We start from the raw sequence: 25,010 nt of genomic DNA on the forward strand, positions 1-25,010 counted from the left end.
TTTTGTCAGGGAACATGCAAATACTTGCAGCAGCTTACATACATTTATGGTGTTACAACTGAAAGAAAACAAGTCTCAAAAGATAAAAGCATAATTTTTTTAATGTGAACAAAACTAGGGACATTTCAGCCCTACATAGATATGGGTATTATTCAGACAGGTGTTACTTGGATTTAATCATTGGACAGATACTACAGGTAGTTTCAACAGTTTGAAAACCCCAGTCTTCATTCCTATGAGGTCACACATTTTAAAAAGAAAATACCTTTGCCTGTATGACTTAGGTATTTTTCACATCACTGGAGTATTTGAATTTTAGTATGTGTGCTCTTGCTGTATCAGTGATTGTAGCTTTATGTGTCGATCACTTTGTGTTGAGGATCCAACATATTTAATGCTCTGCAATGACCGAGTCTCTAGTAATGTTGTATTAACACTGTTGGGTAGTTATTTGTCATGTCTGTGTGGTTTGATCCCTCTTCCAAACAGTGCAGTGCCTTGTCAGATTTTGTGCCTAACTGCTCTGAGATTACTTATTTTTAAAAGATATGAAGATTCCAGTCAATGAACACAAATCCAGACAATCCTGATATAAGCCGTAAAGGAAATTGACTGAAGTGATGTTTTTATATTGTTGTACCAATGAGAATCATGTTTCTCTTTACTGTAATCCTGTCTCACCACTGTTGTTTGCTGTATCACACGTAAAAATGTGAAATGTGTGAAGTTTAGGTAAATAAATTCAGCTGTATAGCTAACACTGACTGTACTCAGTAGATATGAGTTGTTACATGAGTAGATGTCCTCTGATTCATTCTGATGTGCATATTCTTGATGTTTCTACTCATTTGAATGTCCACTCATATTTTGGGGTTTCTTTCTAGTATTAACAAAAAACATCTCAAAATAAAAATCTTCATTGTGGCTTTTTAAATATAATGATGCTGTTCTGACTTTTTACATAAACAGATAAGACCTTCATTGTATCCACTACCGGGATCTCAGTTCACAAGCGAGTCATTACTTCTCCAGATGTCCAGCTTTAAAGGAACATATGTTTCCCAAAAACCTTCACTGGTCACAGAGGAGGCTGCTCTCAGGGTTCTTCACGTCGATGTCTCCCCAGTATGGAAGAATGAAGGGAAGATTAGCCACCCGACTCTCCAGCAATCTCCACAGGTGTTCAGCCACAAACTGATTTCCCCTCTCGGAGAGATGCAGCCCATCGGATAGGTAGACTGAGTAGTCCTGCTGACAAAACAGGACATACATGGTCTCAGAAGGATTTGAAAATGATGACTTGTGTTGAATGAAAAATCAGATCAGATTATCACATGACTCAGAAAATCAATAATTCAGAATCTGAGTTCCTCTACTCGGGCGGCACGGTGGCGCAGTGGTTAGCGGTGGTGCCGCCTCACAACACGGCGGACCCGGGTTCGAGTCCCTTTCTGTGCGGAGTTCGCATGCTCTCCCCGTGTCTGCGTGGGTTCTCTCCGGGTTCTCCGGCTTCCTCCCACCTCCAAAAGCATGCACTTCAGGTTGATTGGCCGGTCCCAAATTGACCGTAGGAGTGAGTGTGTGTGTGTGTGTGAGTGTGATTGTCTCTATGTGGCTCCGCGGTACACTGGCGTCATGCCCGGAGTGTCCCCCACCTCACGCCCTGAGACTGCCGGGATAGGCACCGGCTCCCCCGCGACCTGCGTAAGCGGATTAAGAAAATGACTGACTGACTTCCTCTACTTCCTCTATATTAAAGATCTATAATAGACTAATAATTACTTTAAAAGAAATGTCTATTTGGCAGTGAAGAGCTTGAATGTTTGACTTACATCCAAGTACATAATGCAATCAAGTGTTACTGGAATTGAGAATCTACACTGGAAAAGGTTATATTCACCTAATTTGCACTGATAAATAATTCTTTCAAATGACTGCATATTATTTAGAAATGACTCAAAAAGTTATTTTCACTATAATATACAGGCACTGCATGTTGCAGAGGCTTCTAATGACACACACTAAGAGTGACGTGCTCTTCTCACCTGTCCATCTTTCTGCATGAGTGTCCAGAGGTCCAGGATATCTGCACCACACTGAGCAGCAGCCTGAACACAGGCTTGGGTGTACTGCCCCGCTGTGGAATTGTGGCGATTGAGAGCACATCCTGGAAAATGCATGAATGATGATTCACGAAAAATGAAGGCCTGGAACCAATAATGATCTGACATAACAGAATGTTTATGAACAAGTACTACCTTTCAAAATGCACTCCTTCTCCCAGATTGGTTCATAAACAGGTGGAGGGGTGATGAAGATCACTCTGTCTGCTGATACTCCAGCTGAGGCCAGATGCCTGGTGATCTCCTTCAGGTTCTCTGCATACTCCTCTAGAGGAACATGCTGCTCTGCAGAACAGGAAGGGATGACAGGAAGATAATCCAAAGCCATTTTTATGGCTTTTATGGCACAAAAATTTTTCAAGAAACAAAGAAAAGGGAAACTGCTCTGATGTGAAGATTTTAAAGAATCAAAAACAGGGTGCCTACAGGTACAGGTCCATGAGGAGGAGGAGTCCTGCTGTAAACAATGCTGATGGAGGACACACTAATTCCTTGTGTAAAAATGTCATTTTGAGAAGTTGAGTCACCTGGGAAGTGTATGATACTTGGGTTTTTAGGTTCTGCTTTTGTTATCACTTGATTTTAAATAATAATAATGAATTAGGAACCAAAAACGGTTATTACACTCCAACAATACAAAATACCTGCGCACATTTGCAAGAAAACACAACAGTATGTTTTAAACCCCTTAGCTGTATTTAGTTATAAGCAATACCACATGAAAAATTATTAACCTATTCATAGAGAAGGTTGTAAAAGTATGGAAATCCATAATTGTATAATCAGATGCGCGTTTATGATGCCTCTTACACAGTCATTACAGGTTCTGTGAATGAAACTACCGTTCATTGCGCTGTCGTTGGCTCCAAAGAAGACAGTAACAGCAACTATGTCTGAAGATCTCTGACTGCTGATCAGACGAGGAAGAACTATCTTGGCCCATCTGGAGTTGTAGCCAGACAGTCCTCTGTTTACAACATCACACTTCCTGGGGAGAAACTATGTCAATATCAGACACTCAAGAAAATCATCTTACATTAAAAAATGCCGTACACTTGTTTATAACTATGGATGGCTAAAATTTGTCTAAAACAAATGAATACACAGGTTGACATCTGAAGGCCAGGAACGCCTCACGCCCTGAGACTTCCGGGACAGGCACCGGCTCCCCCGCTACCTGCTTAAGCGGATCAAGCGGGTTAAGAAAATGACTGACCGACTACTATGTAATAATGAAGATCTGACCTTATTTCCTAGTTGCATAATTAAAATTTGTATGTAACAAATCAACAGCCAATACATGGAAGCTTACCTCGCCAATTTATGAGCAATTTTCGCACCCCAACCATGAGCTTGAAAAGAGAACTGAAAGGATCAACAGCACCGGATCATTCATTCAATTCCCGTCAGCATGTAGCACAGTGAAACGGAAGTAAAGATATATAATAGAAATAATTATAATAATAATAGAAACAAGGTATCTAGAATCTAGTATTAATGCATGAGTTACCTGTGTAATTGAGTCCCCAAACAAAATCACCTGAGGCCAAAGCATTGCTGTGATTTTGGACATGGCGAATCCTTAGGCCCCGTCCACACGATGACGGATTTTTTGAAAACGCAACTTTTCTGTTGAGTTTACGCCTTCCGTCCACACGACAACGCAACTTTTTAAAAACGCTGGCCGAGGTGGATTTTTAAAAAAAACGCTTGGTCTGCGTTGTCGTGTGGACGGTGTATGCGCGACTTTTTAAAAACAATGACGTCTTGGCTGCGACGAAAACCAATGTGACGTCATAATTATGGGCCCTTTTGTTGTGACAACAAAACACGGGGGATTCCTATTGGATAAAATTTGACTCAATACTGCCACCACATGGTTTGGCATGCTTATAGCCGTCGTCGAAAACGCACTGGTGCGTTTACGTGTGGACGGGGATTTTTTTGTAAAAACACTGTCGTGTGGACGCGAATCGTTTTCAATGCGTTTGTAAAAAGTTCGGTTTTTAAAAAAATCCGTCATCGTGTGGACGGGGCATTAGTAACGACTTGCTTGTTCATGATAGATAGATAGCTAGATAGCTAGATAGATACTTTATTAATCCCGGAGGAAATTGTATATATCCACTGCTCAGGCATTACATAACAAATAATACTGGATAAACACCAGGACAAAAAGAAACACTGACATCACAGGACATACCACAAGACATACACTACACTAACAGACAGACACATGCAGCACTAACAGGACTTATATACTAAAGTATAACTAAAATATAAACAGTATAAAATTAAAATATAAACAGCATAAAATTTAAAAAATATTACAGTATTAAAATATAAACAGTATAAAATAAAATATAAACAGTATAAAATTGAATTAAAATATAAAACAGTATAAAAATAAATAAATAAATATATATAAACAGTATAAAATTAAATTTAAATTAAATTAAATCCATTCAACCCCGTGCTGACCTCGCCACCTGCCCCCCGCTCCTCCTGAGAGAGTCATTGTACCCCCTGATGGCACGGGGCACGAAGGATGGGCCCAAGATCAATGTTTACTAAATGAAGGCAGGTCCCGCCTACTTCTACTTCTGATTGGCTAATAGTTGTTGCTTTAGTTAGTCGGGTTGGCTTGATTTGGTCTAGATGGATGACAGCTGGTTATTTGTAAGGCGGTAAAATCTAGTAAACCAATCAAAGGCAGACATGGGCGGGTTGGGCGTCACCATAGTATTATATGTAAATTATCCAAACTGAATATGATCAAAGATGCGAATCAAACCTATGACTTCCATACCGGATCGGTCGAGGCCCGGGTTAACACGACGGCCATCGGCGCTGTTGACCTACAGGGCGCCGGTGGGAATTGGACTACTGTTGGTCGAAGAACGAGAGGAGGAAAGTGTGTTGGCACGAAGAGAGAGAAGAGGAGCGCCAAGAGTATAGGACTAAGAGTAGGGACGCTGAATGTTGGAATTATGACAGGAAAAGGTAGAGAGTTTGTTGACATGATGCAGAGGAGGAAGGTAGACATACTTTGTGTCCAGGATTCCAGGTGGAAAGGTAGCAAGGCTAGAAGTTTAGGAGTGGGATTTAAGTTGTTCTATCATGGTGTAGATGAGAGAGAGAGAGAGAGAGAGAGAGAGAGAGAGAGAGAGAGAGAGAGAGAGAGAGAGAGAGAGAGAGAGAGATACTTTAATAATCCCGGAGGATAACCATATCCACTGCTCAGCCAAACACCAGGAAAAAACAAAACAAAACAGGACATGCCACAAGACATACACTACACTAACAGACACATGTAGCATTAACAGCACATATACCAAAACAATTAAAATATAAACAGTATAAATTTAAAATATAAACAGTATAAAATTAAAATATAAAAAAAGTATAAAATGGAGTAGGAGTTATCTTGAAGGAGTTTGTTAGGAATGTCCTGGAGGTAAAAAGAGTGTCAGATAGAGTGATGAGTCTGAAGCTAGAAATAGAAGATGTGATGTTCAATGTTGTTAGTGGGTATGCTCCACAGGTAGGATGTGAGCTGGAGGAGAAGGAGAAATTCTGGTTGGACTTTGATGAAGTGATGCAGAGCATGCCTAGAAGTAAGAGAGTTGTCATTGGTGCAGACTTCAATGGACATGCTGGTGCAGGTAACAGAGGTGATGATGAAGTGATGGGCAGGTTTGGTATCCAGGAGAGGAACGCAGAAGGATAGATGGTAGTTGACTTTGCAAAAAGGATGAAAATAGCTATAGTGAATACTTTCTCCCAGAAGAGGCAGGGACATAGGTTGACCTATAAGAGTGGTGGTAGGAGCACACAGGTAGACTACATCTTGTGTAGATGGTGTAACCTGAAGGAGATCAGTGACTGCAAAGTGGTGGTAGGTGAGAGCGTAGCCAAACAGCATAGGATGGTGGTGTGTAGGATGACTCTGGTGGTGAGGAAGATGAAGAGGGCAAAGGCAGAGCAGAAGACGAAATGGTGGAAGCTAAAAAAGGAAGAGCGTTGCATGACTTTTAGGAAGGAGTTAAGACAGGCTCTGGGTGGCAAGGAGGTGCTTCCAGATGACTGGAAAACTACAGCTAATGTGATCAGGGAGACAGGTAGGAGAGTACTTGGTGTGTCATCTGGAAGGAAAGTACATAAGGAGACTTGGTGGTGGAATGAGGAGGTACAGGAGTGTATACAGAGAAAGAGGTCAGCTAAGAAGTGGGACACTGAGAGGACTGAGGAGAGTAGACAGGAGTACAGGGAGATGCAGCATAAGGTGAAGGTAGAGGTAGCAAAGGCCAAACAAGAAGCTTATGATGACTTGTATGCTAGGTTGGACAGTAAGGAGGGAGAGACTGATCTATACCGGTTGGCAAGACAGAGAGACAGAGATGGGAAGGACGTGCAGCAGGTTAGGGTGATTAAGGATAGGGATGGAAGTCTATTGACAGGTGCCAGTAGTGTGATGGGAAGATGGAAAGAGTACTTTTAAGAGTTGATGAACGTGGAAAATGAGAGAGAACAAAGACTAGAAGAGGTGACTGTTGTGGACCAGGATGTAGCAAAGATTAGTCAGGATGGAGTGAGGAGGGCATTGAAGAGGATGAAGAGTGGAAAGGCAGTCGGTCCTGATGATATACCTGTAGAGGTTTGGAAGTGTCTAGGAGAGGTGGCAGTAGAGTTTCTGACTGGGTTGTTCAACAGGATCTTAGATAGTGAGAAGATGCCTGAGGAATGGAGGAGAAGTGTGCTGGTGCCCATTTTTAAGAACAAGGGAGGTGTGCAGAGTTGTGGCAACTACAGAGGAATAAAGCTGATGAGCCATACAATGAAGTTATGGGAAAGAGTAGTGGAAACTAGACTAAGGGCAGAAGTGAACATTTGTGAGCAGCAGTATGGTTTTATGCCAAAAAAAAGAGTACTAAAGATGCAGTATTTGCTTTGAGGATGTTGATAAAGAAGTACAGAGAAGGCGGAACGGAGCTGCATTGTGTTTTTGAATGTACACAGGAAAAATACAAAAAAATAAATAAAATTCAATCAACCGTCAACCTTACTATGTCTTAACCCTTCCAATTATCTGTCATTGGGCCCAACAAAAAAATATACATATATATACTGAGATCTCAGTGGAGAAAAAAAAAAAAAAAGATAAATTCACCACAGAAGGGGGGAAAGAAGTGCTCCTCCTTGAAGTCTCTTATCAATTTATTCCTACCGTCCTCCTGAACGGCTCAACTATTGGACAGGGTGAAGTCTTCCCAGGGTTGGTGTTAAGGATCATCCACTTGGTCATCAGGGAGAGTTCTCCCTAAAAAAAAACTAGACTGCACAGCCAGAGTGTGCAGAAAATTATAATATGGTCTCAACACCAGCAGAATCATCACAATCAATAGAGATGTCTTTTTGGTATATTAATAGTCCATTGTCTCTTCATCTCTCGAATCAATCATATTAGCGTGTTACTCTTGTTTCCAGAACATTAGCTTATCCATATACACACAACACATGTGCTTACTTAATTTGCATTTACAACCAGCATAATAATCACAAAATAAAACACTGAACAGTACACAAACCGATTTATCCTGACTGGCTTTTTACTTCATACTATATTTGATTTGATTGATTGTGTCTGATGTAAAAAATAGATATCACGGAGCTCTCTCTCTCTCTGCGTGCCGTTCCATGCATTCCTCCAACTTCACCTGTCCACGCGGGCTTTTTTTTTTTTTAAACTTCCTGGTTCTAGGGAACGTCCCCCCTCCACTCAGGGAGCGTCTACAAAATGCATGCATTTAGGGAGTGTCTGTAATTTAAATTAATTACTATAAATAACCTGGGTTACATCTAATTAGTGGGTAACTGTTGAATTCGAAGTTCATTTGATTAATTAATAATTTACGTGTGTAACCGATCACTATCCCTGCTGTCCCTGCTATATTTAATAAATTACGAGGAAATTTTTATTATTATTAAATATTAGATGGAAATATACACGTTTTACGATGATATCTTGACTCTTATTTTTTGGCATTACGTAGATGCTAAAAAAAACTGGTAATTTCAAAATATCACATGCTAAATAAATGTGTAAAAGGCCTTTTGCACGTAACCACAAAATAACATCATTTTTCAACGAATTATTCGCTCGGCTTTCCTGCAGTTTTCAGTTTGACCACTTGGAGCGCTGCTGTTAAACGAACCTCCTTCATCCTTACGGAAGTCACATTTCTCCTCTTGCTGCCGACTTTAATCATGGCGGCGGTTGTCCGGTGTCCGGGGAGAGGGTTATTCTATTTTGTGAGGAATATATGTAACTGCCGACTTTCAAGAAGTCAGAATAAGCATGGTATAGTTGCGGTACAACATTCGGCTTTATCGACGGGAATTATTGTCGGTGACATTAAAACTTGCGGACTTTGTGGAGCCCAGAGAGCTGAGGACAAAGTCACCGGTGGAGTTTCTCAGCGCAGTTACGCAAGGACAACACCGCAGTGTAGTACCTCTACTGATACCAGGGGGAATACTGCCGAACATCCTCATCATTTTGGACTTCATGAAGAGTTATCGCTCCTTAACAAGTCCCAAGATCCAGGTTTAGTAAACATTGTTTCTCCGAATAGGGGGTTGGACAAGTTTCACAGGAATTTGTGTGCCTCTGGTTTCGCTCGTCTTAGTTGGGGACATGGACAGTCTGTGTTTATCAGAGCTTACAGTAGCAATGGGAGTCGATCTGAACCTCTTTACAATACTAAAACTGGTTATTATGACATCCTGGAGGTTCCACCTAAGGCCACGCAAGCCCAGATAAAAACCGCTTACTACAAGCAGTCCTTCATCTACCACCCGGACAGGAACGCCGGGAGCGCGGTGGCCACTGTCCGCTTCTCTGAGATCAGTGAGGCCTACACCGTCCTGGGCAACAAGGCACTGAGGAAGAAGTACGATCGCGGTATTTTGAGTCAGTCAGACCTCGTAGCAACAGCCAGACCATCCGGAAAGGAGACCACGGGAAGCCCGGCCAAACGGCAATCCGAAAGCCGAGGATCTGTGACGGGCGCAGACAGACGAGGAGACGTGTTTGATTTTGATAATTTTTTCAAGGCTCACTACGGCGATCAGCTACGGAGAGAAAAAGAACTCAGAACGCGGAAAGAAGAGATGCAAAAGAAGAATATGGGGGAGACTGAACACGAGAAGTTGGACAAGCTAGTGAAGTTAATATTTTTGGGTATGGTGTCGATAACAGTGGTAGTGGTTTTCAACGTGAAAAAGAGATAAAGGACATCTGGCTGAGACATTCTGAACGTCTAACTTTAGAGTGGATCAGGTCACATTAAAAACAGACACTGGTTACTTGACTTTTACCTCGTCCTCCATCGGTCTCCTTAGTGGAGGGAGACATTGACCAGTGAGAGAAATGTCACCTGACATCATCCTTTTGGTCAACTTATCAGTGCATTTTCTTTGGTAGTATTTCTCCGAATAGCTGCTAAAAAGACCAAAATGCAATGTGTATTACTATCTTTAAGTGTACTCTACAAATACAAGATCAGGCTACCGTATTTATTTACAGACTATGTGTTGTTGTTCAGCTATACCAAAAGATCACTTGTTAGGCAAGAGTTTTTCATTTTTAATAGTGATGCATGCTTTGACAGTTTTAATGTATTGCTATTTTAAATATTTGTAACTGTAAGGAAAACAAACAGATGTGTGGGTCAGTTGCATCTTCAGAGGGCAACACAGGAGTAGTGGATTTATGAATCAGAAAATGTGCCTTAGATGGAATTTGTCACTGAAATTAGTGATTTTATTGTGCTGATATTTAAGTAATATATGACATGAACAATGCCTGAGAGAATGAAGTTATTGAAATGCTTCTGAACATTGAAGACTAATTGGAACTGTAGTCGTTCTGTCGCTGGCTGATGAATTCAGTGACCAAGGTTACTAAATGATTCAACGCACATTGTGTTGAGTTTTTTTTTCCCCAGAAACTGTAATAAACACTAACATTTAGTTTAGAACATTTAGAACATCAGTTAACATCAAGGTTTAACACATGTTATATTAGTATATATTAATATCAAATAAAAAGTGCATCACTACAAATACAGTCAACTTATTAAACACATTTAAAGTGCTTGCAGAACATCAAACAACATCAAAATCTATTCAACGCTTCATACACAGCTTATCAATTTTGTTTGTTCACAGGTCATAAACATATTTTAATAATCATTGAGTGTTTAAAATCCGGGTCAGTTTTCCACTACAGACGTTTATAGATGCCAGATTATCTGACTGAAGTAATTAAGAACAGATAACACAGCTTTTAAGCACAAATGAAAAAAGTCACGTTATGCTCCAAACACCTGAAAGCATGCGGTCCAGTCTTCACCGTCAAATAATTGGGTTGAGCGCGTCAAAAAGCCGCTGCACAGCCAGATCCACCATCTCCCTCAGGGAGTCGTCCTCTGTGCATTCGTCCTCACAGCTCACCAGCTGGTCAGGATAAAGGAATTCAGACAAAGTCAAAAACAAACCTTCATCACACACATCGGCTCTGTTCTGCATCTCACCCTGGTTTCCAAGCAGATAAGAATCGTTTTCCCATCGACTGTCACAGAGATGGTTTTATCATCGCTGAAATCCACGCATTCATCTCCAAACATGCCCCTGAAGACACAGAGAACAAAAATATGTAACAAAAAAAAATTCTGTTTGTATTTTATATTATCAATACTAGAAATATGTTGATCCATCTTTGTAATTTTACAAGGACGTATAGATTTAGAGAAGGTTTGTGTCACTCACTGCAACATGACTCCCAGTCTGGTTTGGAAGATGTCCAGGTCCATAACAGCACTCTGGGTCTCCATGACTGTTGATAAAGTGACACACATGAAATAGAAGATTCCAATGTCCAATGACACACCATGTTTTTTGGTGAGTGGCCTCACAATAAAACACCTGCAGTTCACAAAGCGTTCAAAGACAGACCTTTCTGAGCCTTTGGGTTTGACTGGACTTCCAGCACCACAGTGGTGACGGCATCAGCATACATGTCATTCAGAGGGTTAGTTGTCCACTGAGACAGGAGAGGAAGAAAAACAGATGAAGAGGAAACAAAGGAAAGTATTCAGTTTGAACAGCATAAACTCCCCCAGCCAACCTGACTGCTCACCTCTAGCAGCACCATTCCGACCTCGTGGACCAGAGTGATGCTTTTAAAAATCTTCAAAGTGTTCTTCTCTGTTCCATCCAGCTCCTCCACACTACCTGAGACAAAGAGAAAAGATTGCAGTCAGTGTTGTGTAAAACACAATAAAAGTTTGCACGTAAATACATTAAAATATGATGCGTACTCCGAGTTAACACACAAACATAAAGGTCCTACCGGTGAGGTTTCTCAGATGGCAGACGAGCAGGGAATAAGGTCCGGTGAAGGGGATCACCTGGGACTGTTTCACTGTGCTCATGGCCAGCTCTGTGTATGCTGCAAAACAGACACAGTAGCTCACTTCATCACATCTCACTTGATTGGTCAGAGACTTACTCTCTAAGTGCAACTTGGTGAACTAAAATATACTCACTAGAAAGATCAGATGGATTGAGGATGTGGTAGTTGAAGTTCTTTTTCACCAGTATGCCTGATACCCTCTGGCCTTGAACACACTTCTTATCAGCCAGACAACCCATCACCTACGAGGAGGAGTTGTTTTCAGAATCTTCTTTTGTCTGACATTTGCTACAAATTCAGCAGTTTCATATAATGCTGGAAATAATCGTGGATTAGCCTCGTTGACCTCCATAAAGTAGTAGTTAAAATGGACTGACTGTCAGATTGCTGACCTTGGCTAATTTTTCTCCTCTGAAGTTTAGGGTGACGGCCTCTGTGTTGCGGGGGTTGTGGACTTCGATGTGAACCTGGTCATTATCCTCATATTCCCTGATCAGCGCAGCTTTCAGACGAGCCATCTCATTCTGCTCCCCATGGACCAGGATCTGGAGGTTACACACATGGGATAGTCAATCAGTACTGACGCACAGCACACTGAGAACATAAAACACAAATCCATTTATCAGTGGGTTTGTTTTTTTTCACCTACCACATGTGGCGGTTTGAGAGCCCTGATGAACTCACTGGTCTGCTGGTAGTCGGTGTGAGCGGAGAAGGAGATGTAGTCCACTGACATCTTCAGCTGCAGTTTCTGTCCTGACATGGTGGTGATCTCCTCCGGCTCAGACATGATGTGCTGCAGAACACACAAGCACTTTGTCATCCCTGATACTGGGTGTACTTGTTTTTGGTTAACTCTAATCAATGCAATACACAGACGCATCAATTGTCTACCTATCCAGTTGTATTCTGACCTTGGCCAGTGTTCCTTCAACACAGTATCCAGCGATGATGACTCCATTCCTCTTATCCGTGCACCAGCTCTCAAAGAGCTCTCTGGAGAGCCCACTCTGCATCATACCCGGAGAAGCCATCACCACACTGGGGCCGATATCATCAAAGTGATCCATGCTCTGGAAACAACCAACACCACAGTTAAAGATTTTCAGCAGCAACTGAAAGAATATGTAAACATGAAGAGTTCTCTACCTTGAGGTTGCTGATGTGCTTGAACACAAAAGGGTTGTTTATATTGATGGCTTTGCGGATTTTGTCGTTCATTGCATTTACGTAGGTCTGATAGACAGCCATGCACTTCTTGGCTAAGGATGAAGCGTAGTATATGGGGATGTCGTGGAGCTCTGGATGGTTCTGCCAGTACTCATCTACAAAAGACAATCACTCAGTAGAATCAAACTCAATAGAATCCAGAGGCAATAATGCAATGAAACCATCTAAGCATCTCATGATGGTCAGATATGAAGATGCAGAAGATTAAAATGTGATTTGCATTTGGTAGGCATGCCAGTTTGAGGTATGAGTCAAATCTGAGAGTGACACAAGACCCCTCACCCAGGATGAGCAGCAGCTCTTGGGCCCGTCCTAGCGCAAACACAGGAATTAAACAGCGACCTTCTCTGTTGACAATGTCATGAACCGTGTTACAAAACCGAGCTTCACGCTCTTCCCTCTTCTCATGAATGTGAGTGCCATAGGTCGACTCCTTGAGATGGAATAAGAGCATTTACCACGATTTAATCACCCAAAAGGTCATTTAAAGAAGTGTTCAAGGTGAAGTAATATCTGATATACTATGATCAAGATGTCAGGTTTGACACTGGGGATCTCGGCTGCCATCAGATGCCTATCCTCTTGTCGTGAGAAATCTCCTGTGTACAGCAGCTGTACAGGGAAATCCAGATTGTCAGTGGACTTGTTGAGAGAAAATAGTTTTATGCAACCACAGATTTATTTGAAGAAATTTAGGTATAAAAAAGGAGTTGCTACCTTGACTCCAGCTATTTCAATCATGAACATTGCAGCGCCGAGCACATGACCAGCATGGTAGCACCAGAACTTGATACCAGCCACCTCCTTGACTTCATGGAAGTTGATGGTCTCAATTTTGTCCATGCTCTCCTCCAGATCAGTTTCAGTATACAGCATGTCATCTGCAGAGATGTTGCTGCAATAAAACAATGAGAAAGACCCTGTTTGATGAATTGGTGAATGCAAATGAAGGAGTTTTACATGAACGAGTGGTCCGCTGCTACCTGACTTTAACATAATCTGACAGTAGCCAGCGGTAGATTGCCTTTGTGGCATGGGTCATGAAGGTCCTGCCTTTAAAGCTGGTCTTCTGGAGGAACCATGGCAGAGCTCCACAGTGATCCAAGTGGAAGCTGTTGGAAGGACACATCAGCATCATGTATTCTATATATCCAAATGGGACAGAAGCAGAAGAGCATGCCTTAGGAAGGAAATTGATCATAGAAAAAGACTAACTGGCTGATGAGTAGCAGATCAATTTCAGCTGGGTCGATCAAGTCTATGTAGGGGAGGGCATCCATTCCTTCCAAGCCAGGGTGGATACCACAATCCAGCTGCAAGAAACCAAATTATTTCACTCAGGATGATTGACTGACTATTAATATCACTATCTAGAGGGTCCTGTGTAAATAAAACCTGCAGAGGACAGAACTAAATAACAATAGAACATTTAGATAATTGCTAAACAAAAATTTTGCACATTGGAGCCTGCACAAAGACATAGAAGAACATCTTGTACTCTGTACCTTAATTGAATACATTAAGGTACACAGATATTTCATTTGGGTTAGAACCATAACATGAAATGCAACAAGACAGACAGCAGAAAACAGTCATAATCCGATCATATTATAAACCAAGATATTCAAAAATATTTACCATAATTTTCCTCCCTTTGAACTCCAGGATAATACATGACCTCCCAACCTCCTGACCAGCACCCCTGCAGTAACACAATTACACGGGAAGGTAGCAATTAAGATATGTGTACATTTATTTGTTGATATTGTGCTTACATATAGACAAATCATCTGAAAACACTGTTCATAACGAATAAAAAACAGCTCACAGTGGACGAATAAGGAGCTGGTCGCTCTCCTCTGCGGGTACAGCCACCTCCACTTTGCGTTTTAAAGCCATTTGTGTTGAATTTATCAGGTAAACGTAGATATAGAAGAATAAAACCTGTCCATACTGTACTGTCTTGAATGAATGAGAGGGGGCGACCTCTCGAGACGTCACACTTCCGGTGCTGTGCCAAAATACCGCCGATGACGATTCAAAATGTTGACAAGAGTTCCTAGGCAGTGTATACTTCCGCTATGAATTCACACGAATTCACATAACTAAGAATACATTTAATAAAAGACAGTGATAAATATTTATATATACACTCATGTATAAAAACTTAAAAGCATTCTTCACGCTTCAACATGTATTTTATTCAAGTGCCTCTCTGCTTGACGGACTGGACCGAAGGGGCTCGTCGTGGTCCGCTGCGGCCCCTTTAAGAGCTGTTGGGTGGGGCTGTGGAAGTCAGAGGGGAAAGAGTGAAACTGTCGTTTGGAACTCAAGGTAAACATCAAGCTCTGATGAAACCATTAATTAAACACTAAATTTCGATGGTTACAGTGAAAGCGTGTGCAAATTTCACGTCAAGCTAACTCTGTTGAGGGAAGCGTTTGTGTTTGCCATCCCAATTTGAAAGTCTTTTCAACTCAAGGGTGAAAATAAAAAGCGGAGCGGCACCTTCAGTGGTGAGTAGTCTCATGCGGACATTGGTTTTAATGTCCGGTGGATTGTTTCACCTCAGTAGCTTGTTCAGATTTTCACGTGGAGTCCAGCAATCATGTGTCCTCACGGGTTGTGTTGTAAACTGTTTATCAGTCCTGCCTCCACACCAGCAGTGATCAATAGCCCCGGATCAATGGCGGGATGAGATACTGTTACAGCAGCAGGTGTAACAGTATCTCCGCGATAACTTCCAACTTTTCCACGCGTCTGTCAGTGTTTCAGTGTTCATGTTTATGTTTACTTTTATTTTGAAAGCTTGTCAATCGATATATGCAAATTCAAAGTTAAAATGTGGTTTGTCTTTAACACCTTTCTTTATATATTAATTTCCTAGACGGACCCTCCTTAAGGGATCCATAAAGTTCTACTCTACTCTATATGGCGAGAGGATAAAATTTATTTTACTTTCGATTTCTTAAAATATAATTTTCGGTGCGACCATCCCTCCATCTGGAGCAGATTTGGCAACTCGCGTAAAGTAACTTAAATCAGCAGCTTTAAAAAAATAAAAATAAAACAATGGCTGTTTCGTATTTGCGTTTAATTTGACATTTTTAAAATGTTTTAGTTTCCATAAAAATATATTTTTTGACGATTAGTTAACACGTCATCTTCAGACGAGTCTTTGTTTGACACTGTGTAATTGTAACTTTGACTTTGTGACTTTTAAAACCTTTACTTAGACCTAATATTCTTTATATCAGGTTACTGAATTTTACCGAGCGTTGAATTGTTAATTATTGTATTCACATCCCAAGTTAAATTTCCAAGTGGCTGATAAATTGTCTTTGAGCACATTATTAGAAATGAAAGGTTCTGATGGTGCTACAGAGATGCCCCAGACTGTAAATCATGTTTGCCTCACACTCCACCAAACTCCTCTGTGGACGCTTGTCATGTCTGTCATCATCAGTGCTGTCATCCTAACACTATGGTCTGTGGCGGTTTAGGTGGGTGATGCTGGAGACCTAGATGTGGGTCGTCATGGTGAACGATGTTCCGGAAAGTCAAAAAGCGCCACAGCAGCAGCAGCTCGCAAAGCAGTGAGATCAGCACAAAAAGCAAAGTAGAGAAGCACACACAAATGCAAGTGTTACAACAGAGTCACTTTCTCCTTGTTGACCTTAACCAACGCCGTCTTTTGTTCCTCCCTCTGTCTAGTCTGTGGACTCGAGTTTGGGAGGGCTCTCCAGATCGAGCACAGTCGCAAGCCTCGACACAGATTCCACCAAGAGCTCAGGTCAGTCTTGCTCTCTCTCTTTATTCTTTTTATCTACCACCTCTTCGCTTTTCTTTCCTGATTATTTGATATATTCTCTCTGTAGGTAACAGCTCGTCTGAGACATGTGCCGAGTTCAGGGTGAAGTACGTGGGAGCGATTGAGAAGTTACAGTTTAACATGAGTAAGACCCTCCAGGAGCCGCTGGACCTCATCAATTACATTGACGCTGCTCAGGTAAGAAGCTGAATGATATCAAGCCATTGCTTTACTCTAAGACTGAGAAGGTGCTTTAAATGATCTGCTGCGTTTTACAGCAAGACGGGAAGCTGCCCTTTGTGCCAGGAGACGAAGAGATGGTTCTGGGAGTGTCAAAGTATGGAGTCAAAGTGTCCTCACTGGACCAGTGTGTGAGTAGAGCAGATATATGGTCCTTTAACTGATTTCTCATTGCTGGACCATCAATATATCCTGTACACAACGTTGTATCTAACACAAAAATATGTATAGCTGAGTGTAAAAGTAAGTTCCCCTTTGGGGATTAATAAAGTGGACTTTTCTTTTTCTTTTTTATTCCAAATAATGTGTTTCAAACCACACCGATCAGTGATAATCAACTACATAAATCAAATGAATAAATTAATGAGTCTTTAATTATGCCCTTTAAATTGTGCCTGTGGGCAGGACGTGCTGCATCGTCACCCTCTGTACCTGATAGTGCGTATGCTGTGTTATGATGATGGCCTGGGCGCAGGGAAGAACCTTCTGGCTCTTAAAACCACTGATTCAAATCAAGAGGAGTGCAGCATCTGGGTGTACCAGTGCAGCAGCTCAGTGAGTGTGACAGTTTGCTGGATGTATTCCAACCTGTAAAGGGTCATCTGTCCTGTCAAAAAAACCAAAAACAAAACGGCTTCTCAATCATGTGTCTCAACAGGAGCAGGCTCAGTCCATCTGCAAGGTGCTGTCAGCTTCTTTTGACTGTGCTCTGACGTCAGACAAGTCCTGAGGTCAGAGGGAGGCCGAGAGCTTTCTGGAAGAGAGACAACTGCAAAAACGGAAACTGTTGGAATCATTCTTTCACAAATTAAGACAAAGACTGAGATTTTGAATAATTTCCATGGAATAAGAAGAACAAAAATGACTATAGAAACTGTAGGAAAAGGGAAATGTTTTCATTTTAAAGCAATGGAAGACAGATCAAACTTTTAATAATATGGTATCGGTCATATTCAATGTAAATTATGGTAAAAACAGGTACATAATGTTTTGACCCATCTCTGCCTGGCTGTCGGGTAATTTATGTGAGGCACTTATCGATGCAGAGAAGACACGGTACAAAGATGTCACCTTTATTTCCACGTGGAAACCACTCAGATGCCCTTTTTAAGTTTAAATATCTTTTTGTTTTTATGAGATAACATCGGTACACTCAGAGGTAGATTATACAAAATGCTTTAACTTTGAACCACCTGTGGTTTATTTGCTGAATATTTTCATTTCATTGTATTTTTCAATTTAATGCTGTAAACATCTGATACCAAAAGTGTGATGTCTTTTTTTCCTGCATCATTAAAATTCTTTGAATCTATTAAATTTGCACATGAATTCTAAGTTAAATATATGATCGTATTTACTGTCACGATACAAGTTTTATTTTGCAAAATTATTCTTGAATATTCCTTTCTAGCTTAGTCTAGTTAACTTGGGTTGTGTGACAATAAGCACATTGACATGGTTTATTTTGTTCTTTAATTTTACATGCATGGCTTTAGCCTTTCAACATCAATACATGTTTTGAAGCATGGAACCTAACATGTTGAAATATCCCCCATCAGAGGGAGCTGTTGGTGCACCGTCTCACCTCTGGCCACGGTTTTTTTTTGAAAGGGTGCTGATTTCCAAAGAACTTTTTAGTCAATTTAAAAAAAAGTTTCTGTGCCAGCAACAATAATTAGTTTAAATTAGTAATTTACCCAAATTGAAGATAAAAATGGATTATTATTCTGTAATAAACAGATCATAGCCTTGTGTTGTTTAATTTTTTTTATTATTCCAGTTTAATTTTCCCATTTGCTTGCACCATATAGTTCAGAGTCACTGCAGTGATCCACAGACAGCTCAGGAGAATTCATTTCCCCAGTTATTCATGTGTTTCTAGCTTACACACAGGTCCAGCTGAGGTCATATGTCAAACTACCACAGCACATTAAGACATTTACTGCCCAGGTTAACGCTTTCTTTTACATTTAAATATAAAAAAAATGTATTCACATGAATAGATTCATAAATGGTCCTGTTTCCAGTGATGTGAGGAGAATGGATCAGCTTCACTTGTCCTGCTTCTCTTCTGGTCATTCACAAATCTATGGAAGGCTCTGGTTCAGGTTTCAATGCCCAAACCACAACATCATGAACAAAGAAAGTTGCTTTGCAACCAAAATGAACTTACAGCAAAAGTTTATATTTTTTCACAACACTATTAAACTGATCCTTCTACATTATGTCACATCTAGCTGCGAGTTCAAAAATCAAGCTGTAAGTGTGAGTCATGTAAGACGAAAGAGGAATAAAAAGTAACCCCCCACCTTCACTCTTTTAAATTTCCACTTATTTCGATATTCTTTCACTTTCCGCTGTGGCTGTGCTGGCGAGACAAACACAAACACATCCTTATTCCTCTAATAAGGCAGAGACAGCCTGAGGTGCCAGACATCAAGGTAATTGGCTTCTGCAGCTTCAGCCTCATCAGTCAGCTTAAAACTGCACAGACAGAAGACCTGGAGTGTTGCTCTTCAATATTATCTGTGAAGTATTACGAGCTTTGTGTGTGTGTGTGTGTGTGTGTGTCTACAGAAGCATTCGCGAAAAAAATGGAAGAAGTAGAGCTCACATGCAGCTCTTTCTCCCTACACAAAAATCTATTGCCTCAAAAGCATCACACGTGAGAGAGTATCCTCAGAGGTGATGCGTTTGAAGCAATTCTTACACTTCTTGTCTTTCACTGGCAGTCCATTTTTAAGACGGGGTAAGGAAGTGCTTCCAGGTTTGATTTAGCACCATGACAGAACCCCACTACGGGGTAGAAAAGCAGGTAAGCATCTAAAATAGCTCATGCACTGAGGTGGAATGTACACCGACTAGGTTCACATTTAAAGTTGTTAGTAAGATAAAACAAATGACTGCTGCTGTTGCCTCACTTATTATCACTTTTCTGTACAACGCTGTTAAGTATTAAACAGATGAAAGGAATACTGTACATATAACCTTCATTATGTCATATCATGTAATAATGATCAAGATGTGAAAGTGCATTTATTGTGAGAGGTCAACGACCACAAACATCACATTTTCTTTCTTTGTCAGAAACAGTAACAGCAAGCATTAAATCCACAAACGCTCCTTGCGAGGGGCGACACTCATGAGGTGATGATACACCACGTCAGCCGGCTGATGGGGTGGTGGTGGGGGTGCTATATCCCACGATGCTTCCAGTGACCCATGCCGATCAGTCGGCAATGAAATGCACGAACGTGACCGGAAAGGCTCCTCTCCTCATCGGATCTCCTTCGATGTGGCCCAGCTGTGAAGAAGAACAATTGCGCATCAAAGTCAGACGTGAAGCTTTTAAGCTGTAGGCTTGAAACAAAACAAGTCGCCTAGGGCCGAAACACACCAAAAATAAAAGATTTTAAGATTAGTTGACAACTAAAAGATTTGATATTTACTCTTAAAATCATAGATTCTGTAATCCATGTGCATAATTTCATTAATATAGTATGTGTTGAGTGTAATGAATGTGTAATAAATGTTAGGGATGCTTAATGTTTAAAATTCATCTTCAACAAACAAATCAATAGGAATCAAAATCACAAGATCATTGCCAACATCCAGCACGACTAAACACCCACTAATGGAACACAAGGTGGACTATAGAGGGGCTAAATCACAGCTAACTTCTGGATTATATTCAAAACAACATTCCCACATTATTTTACCTTGGCCGTTAAAGAAGAGAGTATTTATTATGTCCATTTAAGTCATTTTAAACATCTTCTATACCTGAAAATAAAAAAAAACTAAGACATGTTTCAGCAAATTGAGACAATCAGAACAATGAGCAATGTTGGATTTTTTCTGGAGTGAAAGATGTTAAAACACTGCTACAAAAGACAAAGCGTCCTCATTTATTTTACTTCTTGTGAAATCACCTTTCATGCTCAGCAGCAGCAGTCATTTAACACATATTATATAATTATATTGGACCATAACCCCTAATTACAGCCGTAAAGTGATGCTCGCCACAGAGGACATCATCCCCCTCCGTCTGCTGTCTGATTACTTGGCATTTATTTTAATATCCCAGACGCACAAAGGCTGCTAATGTTGCTGAATTTGGGACAGGGAGGAAGCCTGGAACAAACCCCAGGGGACTTTACTGTCCATGCATGGACTCAGAGGAGAGAGTGACTAAATACGGTCATTTCTGCAGATGTTCACACAAGGGGCAGCACAGTGGAAGCAGCAGCAGGCAGAAAAAAAGAGGAGGAGGGGGAATATCAGCCGGAGTGAGGTCATGGATTTCTACTTTGGCTGCCATGGTTACCAAATACACTGACATCCCTGGGACCAGATTGAGTTCTCACTTAAACTGAGAATCATTTGTGTGTTTCCTAAAAAAGTGAGACCAGACCCTGAAACCAGCGAATGTGCAGGCATACTGACCCACCACTCCTGGTCCTCCTCTCCGTCCACCACGATCACTTCCCCCTCGGAGAAGGTCAGTTCGTCTGGGTTGTCGGCCACACAGTTATAGATCGCTTTCACTCGCTTTGGCCTTTGCTTCTGAGACATGAAGCACACAAAAAAAGGATTTATCTGGTTTGTAAAGCAGAGAACAAGATATGGTAGAATCTTTAGTGAATCTTTATGCTTCCTGTCTTGCTTTCATTTGTCTCATAATAGTGAGATGTTTACCTCTATTATCTGGGACTAAAAGAAGGTCACGCAGCAAGGAAATGAAGTCAGTCGAAGTCTCTGTTTTATGTCAGATTACTGATTAAAATTTCTTTGGGAGGATCTTTTTTAGTGTTCATGTTTAAAAGCCTTTTTGGGAGTTTTTCAATGTTCATACAGAGTTAAGAGGTGATGGTTCAAACTGGAGAGATTTAAAGTTCTTGGAGTCCTAATTATGTTTTTGGGGTACAAAGGCTGTGAGTCGAACATTTATTTTTATGTAAATGAAGTCTGTTCACTAATATAATAAGGATAATGCACCAAATCACCCAAATAGTCTGGACAAATATCATTAGCTTAGTTCTATGGTTCAACTTGACTCTTTCTCTCAAAGTTAATTGAGATTTTGACTTGATTTCTAAACGTTCAGAAGACAAAACCACCGCTTCATCCAGTAGAAACATGCAGCACTAGCTCGTCCAGAAAGGTGAAATGAAAACAAAATGTAACTGAAAACCAGGATTCTTCAACGATTGACCACTGACTTCTAACTATTGGGAAGACAATGAAGCAAATCAACCTTTCCTCCTCTTCTAAAAACCCCAAAGCTTATTAGATTAGCCTGTTTAGAGTCGAGGAAGGGAATTTGTTGCAAAAGTAGGAATCATGGAGACAACATTTTAATCCTGTGGCAACCTAAAGGAAATACACAACACTAATAACAGGACAAACCATAACTTTGGAATTAAGCAGCGAGTAAAATCATCATAAAATCATGAATGATTAACAATTTTACAGACGTCTACTCCTGAATAATAAAGAAAGGAAGAACGACTCACTGGATAGGCCTTCCTCGGCATGAGGGTCGGAGGCAGACACTGACCTATGGAATTCTGGGGGCATCCTGGCACTTCCTTAGCTGGAACAGGAAGAGGAAATGAGATCACAACAACAACAACAAAACTTTCCACGTTTCCACAGAAGAAACGGGACAGATTGTACAACATTTTTCTGGCTTATCTGCACGCTCACCCGGTCTCTCGATAGAATGTGTTCGATTTAGAAGTCCTCTGCTAAAGCTTTTATCATTGCTGGAAAACAAAAACAAACATGAAAAAAAAAGACTCCAATCACCAAAACCTTCAATGACCCTGGAACAGTGATTAAAGTGCGATCAACCATGCCGGAGGTAAAGAGCTTCTGCCCGTCTGCCTCAAAAGAGCTTATCCTTGAAGCTAATGAAGCGGATTAAGAGCGGTGATGTCGGCTCATTTGTCAAAACAAACGCTGCGTCTTCAAGACAAAGATTAACACCAGCGAGATCCATAATCTCTGAGGTGATGTGCAATGTTCCTGGGAATGTGTAGACAGTTATATTCATCTATCATTTTCCTGTAAAACACTTTTGAACACGGCTCGTTGCAGTTAATAACAGATTTACATCTGCAGACAGCTTGGGACATTACTGGTCTTACCCTCCAGGAGATTTAGGTGGCACGGCTCGGGATCCAGCCGATCCCTGGTTGGACTTGAACTGTACGTTCATGGCCTCCATCTTTGCCACAGCAGCAGGACCCAGACCTGAAACACAAAGGGACACACCTCGATTCCTCTTCATCTCCTGTTGTTGCACTGACCGCATGCCATCGGACCCTTACAACTCCGCAGATAAAAGGATGTTTAAGTATGTCACACTAGATTAGAGCAAAACATGGGTACAGCAACACCGGTACACAGCTGTGCTCCACAGCTCAGAATCTAAAGGCTATCACACATTTACTAAAATAACGAATCAATTTGAGCCCATACCTCCAGTTGAAGTGAGCCTCATGGGGGGGACAGGAGGGTGCATGTTGGGGGGATCTGAGGACGACCTCTGTCGACCAACCAGGTCTAAAGAACCAGGCTTCCAGCTGCTGGATGCTGAAGTCTGACCGATCCCCCCCAGACCAGACATCTGGACTGAGAGACGGAGAAATGGGGGTTATAAAGATAGAGCAAAAGAAAAAACAGAACCTACATCCACCGTAAAAGTCTGACCAGGTCACTTTGTGTAATTGAAAGCATCAGTTCCTGTGTAGAGAGAATGTGTATAATTCAGGTGCTGCATAAACACAGTTGGTCGTTTCTCCTCCGCTCTGCTGGCAGAGCTCCAGGCGGCCTCTAATGACATTAGAAGTCAAATGCGGTGGAAGAGGCACACGTTTGTCGGCCTACAAAGCTATTTGGACACAGACATTCATTTGAACAGGTTTTAGGTTCAAAAATATCAGCAGTGATTGGGTTAAATCACAATTTCCATTACACTGAAGAACAACAGAACACTTTTCAGCATATAAAGAAATCTTTCCCTTCAGATGCAGGACGGTTTGGACTGGATGAATTACCCTCCGTGTTGCTATATCTCGGAGCTTACCCAGGTTCCTCGGAGGCAAGGGCGGGGCAGGGGTGGTGGCGGGCTGAGACTGGTTGGTGTTGAGGATGGTGCCGTATGTCTCGTTGTTCACCAGGCTGGGCATGAAGGTGCGCTGCTTGTCTTTGGCCAGGCCGGTGGCGTCTCGTCCCGCGGAGCCCACACTGGAATGGAGGTGGGAGTTGCTGCCGGGGGTGTAACAGCTGACCGGACGCTCGTCCCTGCGATGAGGGCTCGGCTGGAGGGGAGGGATAACAAAGGATGTGAGATTTTTTAATTACATAACATGGGAATGTGACACTGAAGCACAGACGGCAACAAACTTGTAAAAATACTAGAATTTCAATATTTTTCGATAGTCACAAAAAACAATTTGAATCAATTAATTCCGTTTTTATTTTTGTACAAACAGTTGGGTGATAACCAAACCCCTGAAGCGCTTGTGGTTATTTTTTGTTTTAGGCTGACAGAGACTTTGCGAAATGTTCTCCTGGGAACTTGAGTGTGTTTCACCTTCTCGTCCAGATCTTCATCGCTTTCATCCAGGTCTTCATGCTGCAGGCACCACTCGTATTCAACATGGACGTGGGCGTTGAATTTCCCAGCCAGTGCTTGGTTCAGCTGTGAGCACAAACAAACACGCAAACTTAATCGACTGACTGTTCAATCAGAAAGTAGTATGTTTGCAGACATGGGCCAAGACGAAACACAGGGAGCTCACCAGTTCTTCACACTGCAGGTGTTTGAGCCTCCGAGCGATATCAAGCGGCGTCTCCCCGGCCTCATTAGCTGCAAGGAAAACAACAGAAACACATAATCATTGTTGTATCCACTTGAGCACAAACACACAGCCCATTTTCTCTCCTCCTATTTCACTGAGACATGAGAAATGTGTAATTTGCCTGTTTCCCACACCGAACAACTTCTTTGGTTTCTCCCTGTCCTCCTCTCTGTATCTATTATCTTGCTGCTTTGTTGATGTCAGACCAGCTCATAAAGATTAGTGTTGTGAGAAAGTATTGCTATGGTCTGTTGGCC

General features: G+C 41.4%; 5 protein-coding genes across 13 annotated transcripts in view; 2 read left to right on the forward strand and 3 right to left on the reverse strand.

Moving 5' to 3' along the window:
- Positions 1–83: 83 nt before the first annotated feature.
- On the reverse strand, positions 84–4,211 carry iah1 (isoamyl acetate hydrolyzing esterase 1 (putative)). Of its 4 annotated transcripts, none has more exons than XM_068338946.1 (6): positions 3,634–4,206; positions 3,436–3,488; positions 2,934–3,111; positions 2,259–2,403; positions 2,046–2,167; positions 84–1,251 (listed from the first exon to the last, which is right to left on the reverse strand). In XM_068338946.1, the coding sequence occupies exons 1-6, from the start codon at positions 3,694–3,696 to the stop codon at positions 1,072–1,074; spliced, it is 741 nt and encodes a 246-aa protein (XP_068195047.1). In that variant the 5' UTR covers positions 3,697–4,206; the 3' UTR covers positions 84–1,071. The 4 variants fall into 4 exon arrangements, with proteins under 4 accessions (XP_068195047.1, XP_068195048.1, XP_068195049.1 ...); XM_068338947.1 differs by having other exon boundaries at positions 84–1,248; positions 3,634–4,191; XM_068338948.1 differs by having other exon boundaries at positions 2,259–2,408; positions 2,966–3,111; positions 3,634–4,170.
- Positions 4,212–8,386: 4,175 nt separating this feature from the next.
- LOC137610482 (uncharacterized) lies at positions 8,387–10,105 on the forward strand. The gene has a single exon (XM_068338045.1). It carries the CDS (start codon positions 8,391–8,393, stop codon positions 9,414–9,416), a length of 1,026 nt encoding a protein of 341 aa, XP_068194146.1. The 5' UTR covers positions 8,387–8,390; the 3' UTR covers positions 9,417–10,105.
- A 127-nt stretch (positions 10,106–10,232) lies between these two features.
- Positions 10,233–14,789, reverse strand: LOC137610481 (cleavage and polyadenylation specificity factor subunit 3). The gene is made up of 18 exons (XM_068338043.1): positions 14,660–14,789; positions 14,470–14,533; positions 14,047–14,144; positions 13,815–13,943; positions 13,549–13,726; positions 13,354–13,443; positions 13,114–13,264; positions 12,751–12,926; positions 12,516–12,674; positions 12,251–12,397; positions 11,994–12,146; positions 11,735–11,843; positions 11,539–11,637; positions 11,326–11,420; positions 11,142–11,229; positions 10,956–11,022; positions 10,721–10,817; positions 10,233–10,643 (listed from the first exon to the last, which is right to left on the reverse strand). Exons 1-18 carry the CDS (start codon positions 14,728–14,730, stop codon positions 10,542–10,544), a joined length of 2,073 nt encoding a protein of 690 aa, XP_068194144.1. The 5' UTR covers positions 14,731–14,789; the 3' UTR covers positions 10,233–10,541.
- Positions 14,790–15,057: 268 nt separating this feature from the next.
- itgb1bp1 (integrin beta 1 binding protein 1) lies at positions 15,058–18,217 on the forward strand. 3 transcript variants are annotated; one of them, XM_068339051.1, is made up of 7 exons: positions 15,058–15,165; positions 16,335–16,450; positions 16,546–16,624; positions 16,710–16,840; positions 16,921–17,013; positions 17,288–17,437; positions 17,541–18,217. In XM_068339051.1, exons 2-7 carry the CDS (start codon positions 16,379–16,381, stop codon positions 17,610–17,612), a joined length of 597 nt encoding a protein of 198 aa, XP_068195152.1. In that variant the 5' UTR covers positions 15,058–15,165; positions 16,335–16,378; the 3' UTR covers positions 17,613–18,217. The 3 variants fall into 3 exon arrangements, with proteins under 3 accessions (XP_068195152.1, XP_068195151.1, XP_068195153.1); XM_068339050.1 differs by having other exon boundaries at positions 15,120–15,347; XM_068339052.1 differs by having other exon boundaries at positions 15,120–15,347; positions 17,322–17,437.
- A 424-nt stretch (positions 18,218–18,641) lies between these two features.
- asap2a (ArfGAP with SH3 domain, ankyrin repeat and PH domain 2a) overlaps positions 18,642–25,010 on the reverse strand; it is a 45,541-nt gene continuing 39,172 nt past the window's right edge. The window contains exons 20-28 of one of the 4 annotated variants that reach the window (XM_068338042.1): positions 24,694–24,761; positions 24,486–24,593; positions 23,976–24,210; positions 23,369–23,521; positions 23,035–23,140; positions 22,592–22,650; positions 22,399–22,478; positions 21,333–21,445; positions 18,642–20,186 (exon numbers count right to left, since the gene is read on the reverse strand). In XM_068338042.1, coding sequence (XP_068194143.1) covers positions 20,159–20,186; positions 21,333–21,445; positions 22,399–22,478; positions 22,592–22,650; positions 23,035–23,140; positions 23,369–23,521; positions 23,976–24,210; positions 24,486–24,593; positions 24,694–24,761 — 950 coding nt within the window. In that variant the 3' untranslated portion in view covers positions 18,642–20,158. Of the gene's footprint in view, positions 20,187–21,328; positions 21,449–22,398; positions 22,479–22,591; positions 22,651–23,034; positions 23,141–23,368; positions 23,522–23,975; positions 24,211–24,485; positions 24,594–24,693; positions 24,762–25,010 lie in introns of all 4 variants that reach the window. The other 3 variants (XM_068338041.1, XM_068338040.1, XM_068338039.1) reach the window with 3 other exon arrangements.

Source organism: Antennarius striatus, chromosome 17 (assembly GCF_040054535.1).
Source record: "Antennarius striatus isolate MH-2024 chromosome 17, ASM4005453v1, whole genome shotgun sequence".
Lineage (NCBI taxonomy): Eukaryota > Metazoa > Chordata > Actinopteri > Lophiiformes > Antennariidae > Antennarius > Antennarius striatus.

Excerpts from the sequence above, each read along its gene's own strand:
- iah1 (XM_068338946.1), bottom strand. The coding sequence starts at position 3,696 with ATGTCCAAAATCACAGCAATGCTTTGGCCTCAGGTGATTTTGTTTGGG. Across the intron at positions 2,404-2,933 it reads ACAGAACCTGTAATGACTGT|CATGTTCCTCTAGAGGAGTA; the intron begins GTAAGAGGCATC and ends TCTGCAGAGCAG. Across the intron at positions 2,168-2,258 it reads GAAGGAGTGCATTTTGAAAG|GATGTGCTCTCAATCGCCAC; the intron begins GTAGTACTTGTT and ends TGCATTTTCCAG.
- LOC137610482 (XM_068338045.1), top strand. The coding sequence starts at position 8,391 with ATGGCGGCGGTTGTCCGGTGTCCGGGGAGAGGGTTATTCTATTTTGTG.
- itgb1bp1 (XM_068339051.1), top strand. The coding sequence starts at position 16,379 with ATGTTCCGGAAAGTCAAAAAGCGCCACAGCAGCAGCAGCTCGCAAAGC. Across the intron at positions 16,841-16,920 it reads ATTACATTGACGCTGCTCAG|CAAGACGGGAAGCTGCCCTT; the intron begins GTAAGAAGCTGA and ends TGCGTTTTACAG. Across the intron at positions 17,014-17,287 it reads TGTCCTCACTGGACCAGTGT|GACGTGCTGCATCGTCACCC; the intron begins GTGAGTAGAGCA and ends GCCTGTGGGCAG.
- LOC137610481 (XM_068338043.1), bottom strand. The coding sequence starts at position 14,730 with ATGGCTTTAAAACGCAAAGTGGAGGTGGCTGTACCCGCAGAGGAGAGC. Across the intron at positions 14,145-14,469 it reads TCAAAGGGAGGAAAATTATG|CTGGATTGTGGTATCCACCC; the intron begins GTAAATATTTTT and ends GGTTTCTTGCAG. Across the intron at positions 12,675-12,750 it reads AGCACATCAGCAACCTCAAG|AGCATGGATCACTTTGATGA; the intron begins GTAGAGAACTCT and ends GGTTGTTTCCAG.